The sequence below is a fragment of the Acomys russatus genome, chromosome 9 (genome assembly GCF_903995435.1).
Source record: "Acomys russatus chromosome 9, mAcoRus1.1, whole genome shotgun sequence".
Lineage (NCBI taxonomy): Eukaryota > Metazoa > Chordata > Mammalia > Rodentia > Muridae > Acomys > Acomys russatus.
Genome location: NC_067145.1, coordinates 8,499,831 through 8,519,206, shown reverse-complemented (window position 1 = coordinate 8,519,206; position 19,376 = coordinate 8,499,831). Strand labels below are relative to the sequence as shown.

Sequence of the window (19,376 nt, the reverse complement as noted above, 5' to 3'; positions counted from 1 at the left end):
GCCAGAGCCGAGCCCCGGTTACTTTAACAGCCTCCACGGCAGCGGCGCCGCCCGCGCCTCCGGAACAGGAAACCCAGGGAATTAAAAAAGCAAACCTGGGAAAGCTAGGCCTAGGGAGGGAAAACTCTCCGGAGAGCGTCTCAACACCTTTTGCGCCGTGATTGGCGAGTCAGGGAGAGTGACAGACGTATAGACCAATTGACATCGGCTACAGCTCTTACACCCGCCCCTCCACCTTGTCGTTGTCCAATCCGGAAGCGCAACCGGGTGAGCGCGCGTTTCCGCCTCGTGAGGGAGGTGGGGCGCGCGGCTTGGGTGTGGGGGGCGGGATGAGATGCCGGGCTTCTGTCCCGGCACCTCGCAGGTACTGCCTCCCGAGTCGCGCGGAGACATGAGTGACACTGGAGGCGACCGCGCGCGCCTGAGGCGCTACCCCAAACTCCCGGTATGGGTGGTGGAGGATCACCAGGAGGTGAGCTGGCGACAGACGCCACTGAACCCAGGCAGCCTGCGGAGCCTTGACCGGCAACTAACGCTGGCTGCCCCCTGCCCCAAACCGAACCTGAACCCTCCCAGTGAAATGGGAACAATAATCGTAGATCGTTTTATAGCGCTGTTACTGAGAGAACATAAGCCTTCGACGTTTATTAACGTTTATATAGCAGTGCTGTGCAAGAAACTTATGAAAGACAACCAAGCCAGAGGTCCATGGGTCTAGGAAATTTGTTTAAAGGACTCATAAAGGATCTCTCTCTCTCTCTCTCTCTCCCTCTCTCTCTCTCTCTCTCTCTCTCTCTCTCCCTCTCTCTCTCTCCTCGCTCCTCTCCTCCCTCTCCCCTCGCTCTCTCTCTCTCTCTCTCTTCTCTCCCTCCCTCCATATATGTGTGTGTGTGTGTGTGTATCAAGAGTGAAGCTCAGTGGTACAGTGAGTGCCACAGACTTTGGGCGCAACCCCTCCCCCTCCCCCGAGAAGAAAGGGGGAGAAAGGGATTTACTGATGGAGAAAGTTTAAAAAGGAAAAGAAAGTTGATTTCTAAGACAAAGCAAACTTTGGGTTGGTCTGTGCTTTGAAATTTAGTAGTAAACCTAGGCTTATAGAGTGTAAAAGGAAAAGTTGGCATCTAGTGCAGCTCCATCAACCTAAAGTGACAGAAAATGCCCCAAAACTGTACCTAGAACGCAGGTAAAGCTAGAGAGAGTGGTTCTGGTCTGTTGAGTGATAGAGATGGAGGTTGTCATCAGAACCATCTATGGTAAAGAAATTTATTTTCCCACTTTTAACAACCTGATACGCTTCAAATTTGTGTGCAGAGGAATTTCAATTCAGAACATGTCTGTTCTGGCAAGAGATCACATCCTAAGACCTTCTAGGTCTGTGTGATCCAGCTGGAATAAAGGCATGCCTTTAATCCAGGATCCAAGAAGAACTGAGTTCAAAGCCAGCCTGGTATAGAGCACATTTCAGGTAAAGAAAAGCTTAGGTCCCGGCGTGATGGTACACACCTTTAATCCCACACAGTGAAGGTAAAGTTAGTTTGTAAAAGGAAGTGCCCAAGTTTAAAGTGTTGTTTAGTTAGGTGGCAGGAAAAGTGACAAATCAGAGAAGACTTGACAGAAAAGGATATGCCCATCTCCTGAGAAGAAACAGGAAAGGGAAGCTACTTTAGGGAGCAGCACAGAGAATGAGGAGAGAGGCAGAGTTTTGGGGTTTTGAGGGGTCGGGGGGATTGGGGTTTCTTAAGGGTTTTTGTGGTTGGTTGGGTTTGGGTTGTTATTGTTTTGTTTGTTTTTCGAGACAGGATTTTTTCTGAGGAGCTCTGGCTGTCCTGGACTCTCTTTGTAGACCAGGCTGGTCTTGAACTCACAGGGATCCACCTGCCTCTGCCTTCCAAGTGCTGGGATTAAGACATGCTCCCCCATGCCCGTTTTTTTACCAAGGCAGTAATAGAGTGATGAGTTGCAGAGAAAGAACTCAGGTGAAGACCAAATGAGCCAGAGAATGAGAAGAAGCCAGAAGATTAGAAAAGATTGCTGGAGTTAGTTTGTGAGGCCAAGCAGAGCAATTCAGGGGCCAAGAGAAAAGCCAGATTGCGTTAAATTGGCTGGGAGAGGAGTTGAACCAGCCAGCCAGAGTTCAGAAAGAACTCTCTTTAATCCCAGCGTGCGAGGGGCAAAGGCAGGTGGATCTCTGTAAGTTCGAGGCCAGCCTGGTCTACAAAGTGAGTCCAAGACAGCCAGGGCTCTGTTACATAGAGAAATCCTATCTAGAAAAAGACAGAAAGAAAGAAAAGAACAAGAAGGGGTGAACTTATTCAGCAGTAAGTCTCAGAGGCTGAAAACATAGTAGGCCTAAGTTAGATGGTATGGAGGCTAGAAGCTTCCAGGACTAGGCCTCGGTTAGCAGACAGAGGCAGTGAGCCTCCAAGACAGTAAGCAGGCAATTAAAAGTTAGTCTACACTTGACAGTGTGCAATTCTCAATGTGTCTGTGCCTCTCTTACAGGTTCTGCCCTTCATATACCGAGCCATAGGTTCAAAACATCTTCCTGCCAGTAATATAAGTTTCTTACATCTTGACTCCCATCCAGACCTGCTCATTCCTGTGAATATGCCAGCAGACACTGTGTTTGATAAAGAAGCACTCTTTGGGTAACATTGTTTTACTATATTTTATTTATTTGAAATACAACATGTAGCAGATACTAAACAATAGAATTTTACTACAGTCATGTTTGGGGGTTTTGTTTGTTTGTTTGCCTTTTTTTTTTTTTTTTTTTTTTTAACTTAGAAAAAGTGTTTTACAAGCTGAAAGAGCCAAAATAGAGAATAGACATGTTGGTTGATACCTGTGATCTCAGCCCTTGGAGCACTGAGGCAGGAGAATTACAGTGTAAGGACAGCCAGGGCTACATTGAAACCTCTTTATGGTTAAGTGTTAATTGTCAACTTGGTAGAATCTAAAATTATCTGAGAAGTGGGCTACTGGGCCTGCCTGTGGGGCATTAGTAGATGTTTGAAGACCCTCCCGCTGTGAGTGGACCCGTTCCTGCCTGGGTCCTGGGCTGAGTAAACAGAGAGGAAGTGAGGCAGCACCTTTAATTCATCTCTGTTCCGTGATTATGGATGTAACAGGCTCTTTAAGCCCTCGCTACCTTGACCTCCTTGCCAAACTCTATTTTTTTTTTTTTAAAGATTTATTTATTTATTTACTATGTATCCAGTGCTCTGCCTGTATGTACACCTGCACGTCAGAAGAAGGCACCCAGATCTCATTATAGATGACTGTGAGCCTCCATGTGGTTGCTGGGAATTGAACTCAGGACCTCTGGAAGAACAGACAGTGCTCTTAACCTCTGAGCCATCCCTCCAGCCCTCTTGCCAAACTCTAAATGTCTTATGTCATAGTATTTTATCATAGCAACGGGAACAGAAACTAAGACTGTGTGTGTGTGTGTGTGTGTGTGTGTGTGTGTGTGTGTGTGTGTGTGTGTAAATGTTTGTATGTGTTTTAGGTTTCCTGGCGTTATATCCATATAGTAACTGCTTGTAATGTGAAAGCAATCATATATGTTTTATAAACAATGACAAGAGGTTGTTCCAATAAAGCTTTGCAAAAAAAAATTATAAAAACAGCTAAGCCAATAGAAGATGGCCTGTAATTTAGAATTTGGAACATTAGAAAATACTTGAAAAGTAATCTGGGCATGTTCTCCTTTCCTGTCCCCAACTAAAATCAGAATAGGGTACAAGAAGATGTGACTTCTCTAAAGAGCGATCTCATAATTATGAAATGAAACACCTTTAATTTGCCTGTCCTTTCTAGGACTGTCTCCTTCCTACATCCTTCCTACATCTTAGTGTCTTTATTTTCAGGTCACAAATCCTGTTGACTTTCATTTTTACAAAATCATAGAGATGGGGCTGGAAAGAAGACTCAGCAGTTAAGAGCACTTACTCTTGTAGAAGACCCAAGTGGGATTGCTCTCATCTTCACTGGCTGGCTCACAACCACTTTGTAACTGCTCTAAAGGAGCCAGCACCATCTTCTGACCTCTGCAGCTGCGCGCGCGCGCACACACGCACACATGCACACACACACACACACACACACACACACTTAAAAATAAGCCATAGAGGTGGAAGTAAAGTTGATAATTTAATCTTCAAATAATGACATTCTAGCTTCTCAGTATAATAAAATTCCCTGGAATTGTCATTGTCTCATATGTAAGTGTATATTATTTTCAGCCTACGGTAGCTTTTAGTTGACTTTTTCCAAATCTCCAAATCAGAGCACTAATTCCTAAAGAAATGTGGTAGTTCTACCATTCCCTTCCTGTCTTTCATTGTTTAGAAATTGGAAGGGAATGTTCAGCATATATTCAGACCACACATTAGTCATGAAGCAAACAGTTCTTAAACTTTTTAGTATCTCAGATTATTTTTCTAGTTTTGATATTTTGTAGACCAAGCTGGCTCTCAGCTTGCTGTGTGGCCAGGGCTGACCATGAGCTCCCCCTCTCTCCACCTCCTCAGCACTGGGACTGAATGTAATGCCACCATTCCCAAGTGTCTGCATTCTGTTACACTCTTCAGAACCAAGCCTTGCAAATAAGGAGAGTTATACTTGTGTCTGTTTACTTTCTTTAAAGTTAAAAATAAAGTTTTCAGGTGTTCATTGTAAAGTATTAAATCATTATATCGGCACAAACAAATTAATGCTTGTAAAAAAAAACTATCAAGTGACATTATATAAATATTTTAGGATCTCTTTAATTTTGCCTTTGTATGCAACACCTGGGCTCTGCTTCGTTCAGTCTGTTGCTGTCTGTTGCTTTGGGACACTCATGCTCTCACAGAAGTGATTGGAAAATTAGGTAGTAGTTTCCTTACTAATTTGGATGACTATTCTTTGATTCTCCTCTAAAACTCCACACACTTCTGAAAGCTTAGCTGGAAAGCAAAATCCAGCAGTTCAGCCCCATGTCTAAATAACCACAGTTAGTTAATCTTTCAAAGAACCAATTGTACTCGCTTCCCAACTCCATCCTAGGTACTTTTCCCTGGAGCAACCGATGTACTTCACAGTCTACAGCACAAGTTTGGGTGTGCTCCTTTTTTAATACACAGACTTTTTAAAAATCTCTACTCAGGAGCAAGCATTAATAAAGCCAAGAATATTCTTCAGTCAAACTAGCTTTGGACAAGGGTGATGGCGGTAATGAAACATGTAGAAGCCACTAACAGACGCTGCATGGCACTTAGGGTACCAGCCCTCCAGGATGCTCGTACATCATCAGTACAGATGTTATTTATTTAAAACAAAAACAGTTTTAACCTGGTAGTCTCAGCCTCCTCCAGGCCATACTCTTGAGACCTGCTGTCTTAAAACGTTTGGGATAAATCATTCATTAATAATTGGAATGTTTCTGTTTTCCAGAGAATTAAGTATTGAAAACTGGATTATGCCTGCTGTTTATGCTGGCCATTTTTCTCATGTCATATGGCTTCATCCCACGTGGGCTCAGCAAATCAGAGAGGGCAAACACCACTTCTTAGTAGGCAAAGACATTTCTACCACAACCATCAGGTAATGTCCTCATTTTTGATGAGTATGAAAGGATGTGAACGCTTTTTATTTTACTTTGGATTCGTGTAATAACCTCCTAAAAGCTTACCAGAGTCATGGTAAGCCCCGCCTCCTCCAAAAATAGTTCCAGGATCATCAGAAATAGATTTTTAATCCTCCTGATCTCTGTCATGTATCTTGTATCTGTTGCTAGTTGGATTGTTTTGTTTTAAATAGCGTTCCTTAGAATTTGGATTCCCTTGCTGGCTAACTTCATCCAGTCTTTATAGTACCTTATAGATTTATATAACCAATGGTGCTTTTTTCTTCCCCTGCTTCTTCTGATACAACTATAGTATGTTGAATTTAACTTTTAGAAGTGAGCCAGGCAGGGTGAGTGGCATATATCTGTAATCACAGACCTCGAGAGGCTGATGTAGGAGAGTGCTGAAAGTTAGGAGTCAGCCTGAACTACAGAGCAAGACCCTGTTTCAGATGCAAAAACAGGACTGGAGATGGAGCTTGGTAGAGAACACTTGGTCTAATATGCCTACAGCACTGAGTTTAAGTCCCAGCACTGAAAAAAACAAACAAAACACCTTAAGTTTACCTGGGAGTTGTGGCACACACTTGTAATCCTAGGCGTCTGGAGGGAGAAGCAGAAAGATCTAGAGTTCAAGGTCATTCTCAGCCACAGTGAGTTTGAGGCCAGCAGCAGAGGCTACATGAGACCCTGTCTCAAACAAAACAACAACAAAATTCACTGGTTTTGTTTTCATTTTTAATAAGTCAATGTCTGGATAAATAGATTTAGGTCTTAAATTTATTGATGTGACTTTTGGTCTTTAGTCTAAGTTAAATTATTATGCCCTCTGATTTGTGTACATCAGGGTTTTTTGGCTGCAGTACTTAACCAACATTCCCTATCCTCTACCTTGTGTTGCTACAGTGTCTGTATGTAGCTTGTGTTGCTACAGCGTCTGTATGTAGCTTGTGTTGCCACAGCGTCTGTATGTAGCTTGTGTTGCCACAGCGTCTGTATGTAGCTTGTGTTGCCACAGCGTCTGTATGTAGCTTGTGTTGCCACAGCGTCTGTATGTAGCTTGTGTTGCTACAGCGTCTGTATGTAGCTTGTGTTGCCACAGTGTCTGTATGTAGCTTGTGTTGCTATGGTGTCTGTATGTAGCTTGTGTTGCCACAGTGTCTGTATGTAGCTTGTGTTGCTACAGTGTCTGTATGTAGCTTGTGTTGCTACAGTGTCTGTATGTAGCTTGTGTTGCTACAGTGTCTGTATGTAGCTTGTGTTGCCACAGTGTCTGTATGTAGCTTGTGTTGCTACAGTGTCTGTATGTAGCTTGTGTTGCTACAGTGTCTGTATGTAGCTTGTGTTGCCACAGCGTCTGTATGTAGCTTGTGTTGCTACAGCGTCTGTATGTAGCTTGTGTTGCTACAGTGTCTGTATGTAGCTTGTGTTGCTACAGCGTCTGTATGTAGCTTGTGTTGCTACAGCGTCTGTATGTAGCTTGTGTTGCTACGGCGTCTGTATGTAGCTTGTGTTGCCACAGTGTCTGTATGTAGCTTGTGTTGCTACAGTGTCTGTATGTAGCTTGTGTTGCTATGGTGTCTGTATGTAGCTTGTGTTGCTACAGCGTCTGTATGTAGCTTGTGTTGCTATGGTGTCTGTATGTAGCTTGTGTTGCTACACAGTCGGTGTATGTAGCTGTGTGTTGCCACAGCGTCTGATGTAGCTTGTGTTGCTACAGCGTCTGTATGTAGCTTGGTGTTTGCCACAGCGTTGTATGTAGCTGTGTTGCCAAGTGTCTGTATGTAGCTTGTGTTGCTACAGCGTCTGTATGTAGCTTGTGTTGCCACAGTGTCTGTATGTAGCTTGTGTTGCTACAGCGTCTGTATGTAGCTTGTGTTGCTACAGTGTCTGTATGTAGCTTGTGTTGCCACAGTGTCTGTATGTAGCTTGTGTTTGCTACAGCGTCTGTATGTAGCTTGTGTTGCTACAGTGTCTGTATGTAGCTTGTGTTGCCACAGGTCTGTATGTAGCTTGTGTTGCACACGTCTGTATGTAGCTTGTGTGTGCCACAGCGTCTGTATGTAGCTTGTGTTGCCACAGCGTCTGTATGTAGCTTGTGTTGCTACAGTGTCTGTATGTAGCTTGTGTTGCCACAGCGTCTGTATGTAGCTTGTGTTGCCACAGCGTCTGTATGTAGCTTGTGTTGCCACAGTGTCTGTATGTAGCTTGTGTTGCCACAGTGTCTGTATGTAGCTTGTGTTGCTACAGCGTCTGTATGTAGCTTGTGTTGCTACGGTGTCTGTATGTAGCTTGTGTTGCTACAGTGTCTGTATCTATCTTTCCTTCCTAGAGTATTTGTTCTCTGGCTTGTGTAACACAGTGTCTATATCCTCTAGCTTGTGCTACTCCAATGTCTTTAGAAGTAGCAGTTCTTCTGGGATAGGAGGAAACTTTTCTTGGGATAGGAGGAACTTTTTATCAATGTGCACATAACTTTCTGGCCCTTGCCATATGAAAATTGTGCTCTTTATTTGTTTCCACTCTTGACTGTATTACCTCTGGTGGTGTGTGTTGTCTCTTGTATGAGTAGCATCTTAATTTGTGAAAATTGTACTTACTATACAATTTTTAAAGTAATTAGAACTCAACATATAACACATATTGGTCTGTATGAAAGAGTGAGTTCAGTGTGTTGAGTGGACCTAATAGAACCTGTAAAATCAAATCATTTCATAAATTTTTGTTGTTGCTGTTATTTGACAGACTCACAACAGCCCTTTGGTCTCCTAAATGTTGAGGTTAAAGGTATGAACCACTGTGCAGCTTGCTATGGATAAACATGTGTGAAAGAAAGGGCTTTTCATACCTAGAACTCTCTGTAGATACTAGATTGTCCTTGAACTCACAGAGACATGTCCTCCAGGTGCTGGGACTAAAGACATGCACCCCACGCCTAACATCATATAGAGGAATTTTTAATCCCGAAAGACAAAAGCAAGCAGATTCCTGAGTTCAAGGCCAGCCCAGTATAGAGCAAGTGTCAGGTAAAGAAAACCTTAGGTCCAGGCATGGTAGTTTAATCCCAGTACTCCGGAGACAGAGGCACACAGATCTCTGAATTCTATTCAGTGCTGTTCAGGCAGTTCAGTTGAGTTAGTGCGTTAGAGGCAGTACAGTGGAGTTGAGTTCACGGCAGTTCAGTTCATGGAATTCGGAGGCAGTTTTTACCTGGGGAGTTTTACAGCGAGAGGTTGAAGAGAGAACAATCTGGACACAAAAGAAGACAAAATGAGCCAGTCAGCTGGTCCACAGTCTTGGGAGTCCTCCTAGGTCAAAGTAGCTTTCCATTTTCATGGTAATGGCTGGTCAGCAGGGATGGGGAGAGCACTGCTTTATCCACCTATTGTCCTACCACAGTCACCGAGCAGAGCTTCTGTGGTGGCCATGTCTAGCTGCAAGGTGGACTACAAAAAACATGTAATCCTCCCTTTGGGCAGTAGCGTGCCGGCTCAGAATGTGGAGAAAGCAGTTTCTACTTAAGAGAAAGTGCAAGTGTTAAAGCCCCTTGTTTTTGCCAGGTGAGTCTTATTTCTGCCGTGTTAAAGTATGATGTCAGCTAGTGTGCTCATTCCTTAAACTACTTTTCCCTTTGGTGCAGGGTTACAAGTACTGATTATTACTTCCTAAGTGATGGTCTGTTTGTACCTGAAGACCAGCTAGAGAACCACAAAACCCTTACAGTTGGATGTGATTGTGGTAGACCCTCACACATTCTGTGACCATCAGGATGACAGGGACTCTGTGTCCTCTGCAAAGAAGCCCAAGCTGGCGCCGCGAGGTACAGAGAGCGCTGCTGCTGCGAATGGCGACTCTTGCTCAAAAGAACTTCAAGGGGGACACAGTGACAGCCAGAGGTGACGATGCTTCCCAAGAGTGCACATGCTCATGTTCTGAGAGTCAGCCATGCCGGAGCATGGCCAGCGCTGGGGAGATCCTGGAAGTGGTGAAGACTGGAGACGCATTTGTTTTAGATATTGACCTGGACTTTTTTTCAGTCAAAAATCCCTTCAAAGAAATGTTCACTCAGGTAAATGTGGTATTTTGAAAACATAGACCTTGAGGATTGCATGGCATGTCTCTGGATTGCAGACAGCAAGCTTTCTGCAAACGGCCAGGTGATAGTTACTTTAGGTTCAAAGGCCATGGTTTCTGCCACATATTCTTCTGTTCCTTAACAATCTTTTAAAATTATATACAAGCTAAGCATTCCTAATTAAAAATTCCAAAATCTGAAATACTCCAAAATGATGAAATGCACTTATAAAGTCCCCAGATACTCAAAGTCTGAAAGACTCTAAAATTTGATAGGACTTCTGCTCACAAGCATCTCAGATGAAGATACACAGCATGCATTCTATTTTATAACTTACTACCTACATCCTTATTTCCTTTTACACACATGTATTTATCTTAGGCCACAGCACACATGTGGAGGCCAGAGGACAACTTTCCAAAGTTAGTTTCAAAATCATCAAGCTTGGTAGCGGGCACCTATACCCTGTGACCCATCTCACTGGCCCAGCCTTATTTTTAATATAAACAAAGATAACAGGGAAAGGCATAATGGCATGCGCTTATTTTAGTTGGTTCGTTGGTTGGTTGGTTGGTTGGTTTTTCAAAACAGGGTTTCTCTGTGTAATAGTCTGGGCTATCCTGGACTCACTTTTGTAGACCAGGCTAGCCTCGAACTCACAGCGATCCTCCTACCTCTGCCTCCCGAGTGCTGGGATTAAAGGCATGTGCCACCATGCCCGGCATGACACGTGCTTGTAATGCCAGCGTTTTAGGAGTAGATTCATGAGTTCAAATACAGGCTGGGCTACATAAAACCCTATCTCAAAAAAAAAAAAAAAAAGTCATCCTGGGAAAGGTACTTGCCTTTCTGTTTGTTTGTTTGTTTGTTTGTTTGTTTTTCGAGACACAGTTTCTTCATGTAACATCTCTACCTGTCCTGGAACTCACTCTGTAGACCAGACTGGCCTTGAACTCACAGAGATCTGCCTGCCTCTGCCTCCTAAGTGCTGGGATTAAAGGCATGCGCCACCTCACCTGGCCTGCTTGCCTTTCTGACTTGCAATGTAAGCAACCATCCACAGCCTGCTAAGGGTGTATCTCAGTAATAGAACGTTTGCCCAGGGTAGTGGGTTCAGTCCTCAGTGCTGCAAAGAAAGTAAATAGTAAGTAAGCCCCAGCTCACAGTATTGTTAAAAGCAATAAAGCACTGAAGACAGTGCTGCAGTGTGTGCCTATACATTTTAGCTCTGAGCAAGCACTAGTCCTACCTAAATAAAACAGTTGCCACCAGATGCAGCTGCTTTTATACAGAGCTGCCTAGTTACATTTTATTTATTCCTTTTATTTAGCTTACAAAAATATCTAGATGTGTTAGTCATCTTTCCTTTAACTCGGGTCTGCTAGCCAGCATGGCTTTGGTACAACGGGGTTCTCTTTGTTGCCTGGGAAGTAGCTGCATGGTACACAGGGACAGTCTTCTGTCATTGTCATTGAAGACATGTATGTCTCCCATAAACAGCTAGAGTCGGTTTAGGTCATGGGATAAATCCATTCACATAGTGCTATAGTATTAGAAACACTTTGATGACCCGTAGCCTATTAGCTAATCTCTATACTGTGTCATGCTCACCTGGATCAACTTGTCCTGATAAGTTAGGTCTGCTTTGGAAATCTAAAGTATGCAATGTGCCTGTATACAATACAAAAATAAAGTGTGCAGTTTCTCTGAACATTATTTAAGGTGTTCTCCCTGTATCACAGACATATCAGTAGAAACTCCTAACCTGAGGATTTTTTGTTTTGTCTTACAGGATGAGTACAAAATCCTCCAGGAGCTTTACCAGTTTAAAAAGCCTGATAGTGACCTTTCTGAGGTAAACCTTGTGCTTTATCTACCACTAAACACTGCCTTACTTTTGTTCTTGGATTGTTTAACAGTCTATGTAGTTCTGGCTGGCCTCAAATTCAGCCTCCTGAGTGCTGGGACTGTAAGTAGGAACCACCTGCCTGGCTCTAGTAAAATCTTGTAGCTTAGTTACATGTTCTCAACTACCCAGATTCTTTGTGCGCATATATGTACTCACACATGCATGCGAAAGCCCCAGCTAGAACACAGAAGATACTTTTAACTAAGTGAACTGGTGTTTTCATCATAGGAGTGTTTACCTGCATAACTTCCATTCTCAATGTCTTTGAAGGAAGATTTGGTAGACATTGTGGACACACGAATTCATCAGTTAGAAGATTTAGAAGCAACTTTTGCGGATTTGTGTGACGATGACAGTGAAGAAACTGTAAAGAGATGGGCTGCAAACCCTGGGTAAGAGCCCTAAACTGTTTCTTCCCAAAGCATGAATTGCTCATTTTAATTACATTTGCAAGTTTGTTGGGTGAATGGCTCTTTAAAATTAGAATTAAGGGTTAGGGGGTGCCTTCATCAGTAAGGTGCTTGCTACATCACCATGAGGTCCTGAGTTCAGATCCCGAGCATCTATTTTAAAAGCCAGGCTCAGTAGTACTAGGGAGGCAGAGACGAGAGCATCCTCATAGGTCAGTGGCCAACCAGCCTAGCTGAGCTGATGAGCACCAGAGTCAGTGAAAGATCCTCTCTCACTCATGATAGCACATGCCTGTAATCCCAGCACTCAGGGAGGCAGAAGCAAGCAGATCTCTGTGAGTTTGGGGACAGCCTGGTCTACAAAGCAACTCCAGGACAGCCTAGGCTATACAGAGAAACCCTGTCTTAAAAAAAAAAAAAAAAAAAAATGGAGACGCCACCTAGTGTTGGCCACTGGCCTCTTTATTGAGTATTTCTATGTGATCTCTGTCAAAGGATTTGGAGGTAGAGGCAGGAAGATCAGGAGTGAAGGTTATCATCAGCTATATATTCAATTACAAGCTAGCCTGGGCTCTATGAAACAGTTATTTTTCTAAAATAAAAGTAATAATTGTAATAATAATAAATTTTTGTTAAGGATTGCAAGCAAGGTGGTACACACCTTTAATCCCAGCACTCAGGAGGGAGAGGCAAGAGGATCTCTGTGAGTTCCAGGCCAGCCAGAACTACATAGTGAGACCCTGTATTTTTAAAAAAAAAAAAAAAAAAATCAGTCCTTTTAAAATATCCAATCTCTTTAAAATTCTAAAATGTCTTTTAAAAGTTCAAAATTTCTCAACTCTGAGCTCCTATAAAAATCAAAATTAAGTTAAATAACTTTTTACTTCAAAAGGGAATAACCAGGGCACAGTCACAATTAGATCAAAGCAAAACCAAACTCCCAACACTGTAAATAATTCAATGTCTAATTATCTGGGATCCACACCCTGTCTTCTGGGCTCCTCCAAGGGCCTGTGACACGTCAGCTCTGCCCACTGCAGCACACACAGCTTGTCCTCTAGGCTCCGGCTGGCTCCGCTCCACTGCTGCTGTTCTTGGTGGCCACCCCATGGTACTGGCCCCTCCAACACTGCTGGGGTCCCTTGCTGCAAGTGGGCTGCATTTTCACCAATAGCTTCTCCTGAGTCCTGTCACACAGCGCTAATCCTCAGCCGGTCTCCATGACCCTTTCACACCTTCAGAGCCAGCACCACCTGAGTGATTCTTGCACTGCCAAGTTCAGCTGCCAGCACCAGGTACAACCTCAGCCGTGTCTGGAACATGTGTTCTGTACGCTGACTGTCAGACAACACTTTCCAGCACATTTCACCTCAGTGATGCTGGGCTCTTCTCGGTCACTACTAATTTCTCAGTTAGCGGACAGCATCCATTCTTCCAGCAATGCAAAGGTTTTACTTTACTGGTTCAACTCTCTGATTAATCACAGCTGATTCTTCAGCTCCAGCTGCACAGACACCACAAATTCTTGACACAAATGTCCCAGTACAGTCTTTGCCTCCTTCATCGTCTGCACGGCCCTCAACATCTTTATCTTCCAAGCTCCTACAGAACATCACACTGAGTGCTCCATGGCTCTTCTAACCAAAGTTCCCGAGCCCTTCCATAACCCTCCCAAAAACAACATGGTCAGCTCCGTCACAGCAGAAACCCACTGTGCTGACAGCAGTTTGCGTTAGTTAGGATTTCTGTTGCTGTGATGAAACACCATGACCAAAGCAACTTGGAGAGGAAGAGGTTTATTGAGCTTAAGCCTCCACATCAGTGCTCATCATCAAAGGAAGTCAGGGCAGGAACTCAAGCAGGGCAGGAACCTAGAGGCAGGAGCTGGTGGAGAGGCTGTGGAGGGGTGCTGCTAACAGGCTTGCTCCCCATGTTTTGCTCAGCCTGCTTTCTTATAGAACCCAGGACCCCCACCAGGGACGGCACCACTCAAATGGGCTGGGCCCTCTCACATCCAGCACAACTCATGGTCAGGGTATATCTAGCATATTATTGGTAGCTAGTTCTACTCAAGGTTACTGTGTCTAATGTCTGGGGTGGCTTTTTTTCCAGAATGGAGTCACTAGTTCCACTTGTACAAAGTTTGAAAAAACGGATGGAAGCACCAGACTATGAAATGGTAAATATCTCATCATTGTAAAATTGATCCTTTGTACAGGCAATTTTCTGGGTGAAAGTTTTGTTAAACTGGCGCATTCTGTTCATGTTGCTGGACCCTGAATGATTTATTAGAAAAGTAAAAGATAAATATATGTTAGAAACAATTTTGAAAACATTTTTCCAAGAAAAGTATTCTTGTTTTATCTGTCTTAAGAAGCAGAGGTGCTCAGAGTCTTTTACCGTTTTTTACTATGATTTGAGACAAGGTCTCGTGTGGCCCTGGCCTATCACTCAAGTCCTTGCACCTCCACCTCACAGCTCTGTAGTTCAGGCATGCGCCACCATACCCAGCTGTTACTACTTCTCCTCTGTTCGCTGTGCTTACTGGTAGTCCAGTCGCACCTCGCCATCCATGATTTAGTCTGTAATTTCTAATTTCACCCATTTATTTTTATTTTATTTTATTTTTGAGACAAGATTTCACCAAGTAGCCCTGGCTGATCCAGAACTTGGCTGGCCTCAACCTTCCTGTAGTGAGTGCTGGGCCTAACGGGGTGTGCCACCACGCCAGGTCATTAGTTCTTACTTAGGCTCCTTTTCTTTTTCTGAAAACTTACCTGATCGTAAAAGCCACACGAAAAAGAGGAAAACCGTTTGGTACGTCTGCAATGTGTCTGTTCTTTGGTGCTTGTCAGTAGTGACTGGTGAGAGAGACAAGGATGTTTCTAATTGTCATTTCTAATTTCATGTCACTTCACATAGACCTTAAAGCATATATTTTCCTTTTTGATCCAAAATTTAAGAAAACATAAAGCTTTAAAAGTTCAATTGAGGGGCCTGGAGAGATGGCGGTTAAGGGCACTGACTGCTTGCTCTTCCAGAGGACCCAAGTTCAAATCTCAGCACCTACATGGCAGCTCACAACTGTCTGTAACTCCAAGAACTGATACTCCTACATGGACATACACACAGGCAAAATGCCAATGCACATAAAATAAAGGTACATTGGGGAAAAGATTAAAGTTCAAGTGAAGCCAGGAAGGGCTTCAGAACAGTCCCCACATTCCAGGAGTGGAGGCTACAGTAGCAGTTTCCAGACTACATGCTTTCTTCCAAGGCAGTCTGGGCTATATAGCAAGGTCCCATCTCAGAACTCAAAGATGAAGAGCATTTCCCAGATTGCCAGGCCGAGACTCTAGGTGCTCTGCCTCTCAGCCTGCTGTCTCTGTCCCATCAGTGAGAGGGGCTGTACTGTTTTCTTCTATTGTGGAATGTCATACCACTTTATGTGAGCTGGTGTTTACTAGCTTAGCCTTCACTTGTGAAAATAAAATAACAGCAAAAGAATATCACCATTAATGCCTGCTAAGCCAAGGCTCACACTTTTCTGAACATGGCATTTGTTAAGAATAACAGACACTGGGGCTACAGAGAAGACTCAGCTGGTAACAGCTCTGGTTGCTCCTTCTGAGGACCCCGGTTCAGTGCCAGCCCCCGCATGGCTTCTTACAAGCATCTGTGACTCCAGGTCCAGGGGATCGGATGCCCTCCTCTGGCCTCCGTGGACACTGCACACATGGGCTACATATGCATACATGTAAGGAGAACATCTATACACATAACATAAAAGAAAAAGAATGATAGGTGCATGATACTCGGGGCTTAAAAGTGTTGATATAGTCAAGTGTGTGTTCAAGTAAGTATGCCTGAAGCGTTCCTTGATGGCCTCCTGCCGTGTGTGTGTGTGTGTGTGTGTGTGTGTGTGTGTGTGTGTGTGTGCGTGCGCGTGCACGAGCAAGGTGTGGGGGTGCAGGTATAGAGATCAGACCCTACAGAATTGGTTCTCCTACTTTCACGTGGGTTTTGACACTGAATTCACACCCAGGGGTTTTGTGGCAAGCACTTTGACTGGCTGAGCCATCTCGCTGTCCATCAGCCTTCATTTCTGAGATGAGGTCTGACTGAATGTGAAGCTCATTACTTCAGCTTGGTTCACAGGCCAGTGAGCTTTAAGGACCTACCTGTCTCCTCACTGCCCACTGTCTCAAGAATCATCTGAAATCAGTAAAAGTCTTAAAATGTCATCTAGAATTTGTCTGTCTTCAGTATTGGACCCTGACCGGCCTGCGCATGCTAAGCATACACTACCAATGAGCAGTACTCTGAGATCCACGGTGTCGTTTTTAATTTCTTTCATTGTCAGGTTCACCAGGCTGGGCTGACCTGTGACTTCTCAGAACTTCCTCATCATGTCAGCACAGAAGAAGAAATCCAGTGTCTCATTCAGTCTGTCTATTGTTTATTGAAAAATCTACCAAAGCCTACTCTTGTGACAATTGCAAGGTAAGTATGATGGGCAGAGTAACAGCCCATCACAGATGGCCGTGTCCCACTCGCCGAACCCTGTGGGGGTGTGGTCGCTCTGTGCAGTAGGGACTTTGCAATGTGATGAGTACAAGGGTCTTTGAAATGAGATCATCCTAAATTACCTAAGTGGAGCCGGCGCTGTCCCAAGACTCCTAGTAAGAGGAGTCAGAAGCGTCAGAAGCAGAGGAGGTGAAGTTTGGAAGATGCCATGCTGCAGGTAGCATCTAGATGCCAGTAAAGGTGAGAGAATAGAACTTGCCTAAAGCTGCATCTTTTACAACCCCACCATCCCACACACCCCACACACGCGCGTGTGCGCGCACACACACACACAAGAGATGGCTAAGCAGTGAAGAGCGTTTGCTGCTCTTAGAGAGGGCCTGAGTTCTGTTCCCAGCACCCAGCATCAGGTAGCTCACAACCACAACTCCAATTCTAGGGTTTCTAATGCCCTATCCTAGACTCCGTAGAAATACACACGTGGGTGCACACAACACAAACACATAAAAATAAAATTTAATGAAAAACTTCCCTTACTCTGAAATAAGATACTTTTGCCTATGTGGGGGCTGTGGGCAGTAAAAAGCATAGAGAAGATGATCTGGGGAGATGGCTGTGTGGGTAAAGTGTGACACTGCAGCCCATGCTTAGTGTGCACTGAGAGACCAAGGCAGGAAGGTCCTGGAAGTTTGAGACCAACCTGGTCTCCGGAACCAGTTCAAGACCATCCAGGTCTGTATGGCAACATCCTGTCTCAGTACAAATACCAATCCTTAGTAATTGCACCTGTCCTGTAGGATAACTTTTTAAAGCTGATAAAGAACAGTTCTTGTAGAGCACCTGCGGTAGGGGAAACATGTCCCAGCTCTGAGCGGTTCCTCTACATCCCCCACGCGGCTATTCCTCTGCGCACAATGGCTGTCTCATCCTCACCCAGTCTTCCTCTCTTTCTCTTGACTCCAGGTCGAGTCTGGATGATTACTGTCCCCCCGAGCAAGTTGACAGCATCCAGGAAAGGGTCCTCGGTGTGTTGCGCTCACTCTATGGGGCCCTGGATGCTCACCTGGTGTATTCTGCAGAGTCTCCTCCTCCGTGTTGAAGCACAGAGCACCAGATCCCTCTGCACTTGGCAGTTACAGTGCTTCTGCTTAGGAGTCTTCCACAGGACACTTTTCTATGTCAGCTTTCAGGTGAAGTCAGACAATTTTAATTTCCACACAGTATCAGTGGCCGAATACAGCAGTCGGGTAGAGGTAGAGGTGTTTGTTTTGTTTTTATTATTTTCACATCAAGTCTGCTAACCCCAGTCGACAGGGACTTTTGGTTATCTTTCTTGCTTTCCGTTGTCTTTGCTTTTGTGAGAGATATTTTTCTCTTTCCCAAACAGGTCTCTATTGTATTATGTGAGATTTATTTATTTATTCATTCAGCTGATGTTTATTTAGCACTGTCATGTGCCAGACACTATGAAAGACAAAGACGCTCTGCTCTCCTGTGGGAAACATGAGAAGCAAATAACGGACTGTGGACAGCCTCAGGAAAAGGGAGAGAACCACAGATGTGTCTGGGGCATGCTGTCAGTTCTCAGGGTACCCTGCCTTACAGGAAAGAAACAGTCTCCAAAGTAATAGAAAAAGATCCTTGCCAGCCTTGGAGCAAATCTACCACTCTACGGATGTTGGTTTTGGGTTAAATGTTGGTAAATGTTCTCTAGCCTTGTTTTTATGCAAGAGATCTGGTAGAGCAAACCTGACCAGACACAGTTTTCTTTTTGCTGTTGCTTGTAGGTCTTTTTAGTTTATTGGTTGGTTGGTTTTGGTTTTCTCAAGACGGTTTCTCTTTGTAGACCAGGCTGGCCTAGAACTCAGAGCTCTGTCTGCCTTTGCTTCCTGAGTGCACTACCATCGCCCAGCTGCTCATAAATTTTGATAACTGGAAAGGCCTTTGGGGAGTTTTCCCTTCAGGTGGTCATTGTGGACCTCAGTGGTACTTAGTCACTAAGTATCACTTCACTGGCCACTAGGATCAAGGACCTAGAAAGTTTCTAAGCAGTTAAGAGCCCTTGCTACAGGCTGGGAACATTGGCACACGCCTGTAATCCCAGCACTTGGGAGGCAGAGGCAGGTGGATTGCTGTGAGTTTGAGGCCAACCTGGTCTACAAAGCAAGTCCAGGACAGCCAAGGCTACACAGAGAAACCCTGTCTCAAAAAACCAAAAACAAAAGAAAATGAGCACTTGCTGCTCTTGGGGGGCTGGAGTTCAGTTCCCAGCACCCACGTGACAGCTCACAACCTCTTGTAGCTCCAGAGCTGGAGGCCAACGCTCTCTTGTGGCCTCTTAGCACCGCACACGTGTATGCATAGCCACACATAAATACATAAATAAAAATAAGTCTTTTAAAACTCAGTGCTAGTAATTTTTTTCTGATAAGCCAAGCCAATTTTTTTAAGGAAAATTAAATCTTTGTGACCTGACATAAATACCCAAAGTCATAACAGTCTTCCACCAGCTTCCTCAAAATGTGACCGAACACAGTGGGTACTCTCTTAGGTGAGAGCAGAGACAAACAACTAAGAGATAAAGAGTGAAGGACAGTTTATTACGTGAAGCAGTGAGGGGAGCACTGGAGACATTTTCCATAGTAGTGTCTCTCCCTGAGTGAAGAAAGGAGGGGGATTTGACTTGGGCACATTTTTATTGGAAAGACCATCACTGCATATGGAAGAGAGTATTTTTCCACCACATGCACTTGGAGATGTTGCTATATGTATCCCAGAAGAGGGGCGTGGCCATTTTGACTGGATTAAACTTAGTGTGGGGGAGGGGAGGTGTGCTGGGACCAC

General features: G+C 44.3%; 1 protein-coding gene across 1 annotated transcript; it reads left to right on the top strand.

Moving 5' to 3' along the window:
• Window positions 1-339: 339 nt before the first annotated feature.
• On the top strand, window positions 340-17,659 carry C9H5orf22 (chromosome 9 C5orf22 homolog). Its single transcript, XM_051150984.1, is given in 11 exon segments — window positions 340-472; window positions 2,503-2,648; window positions 5,440-5,589; window positions 9,252-9,321; window positions 9,323-9,472; window positions 9,474-9,680; window positions 11,479-11,541; window positions 11,866-11,987; window positions 14,118-14,184; window positions 16,369-16,508; window positions 17,496-17,659. Coding segments are annotated over 11 exon segments (1,332 nt in total). The 5' UTR covers window positions 340-391; the 3' UTR covers window positions 17,632-17,659.
• The last annotated feature ends 1,717 nt before the right edge of the window (window positions 17,660-19,376 follow it).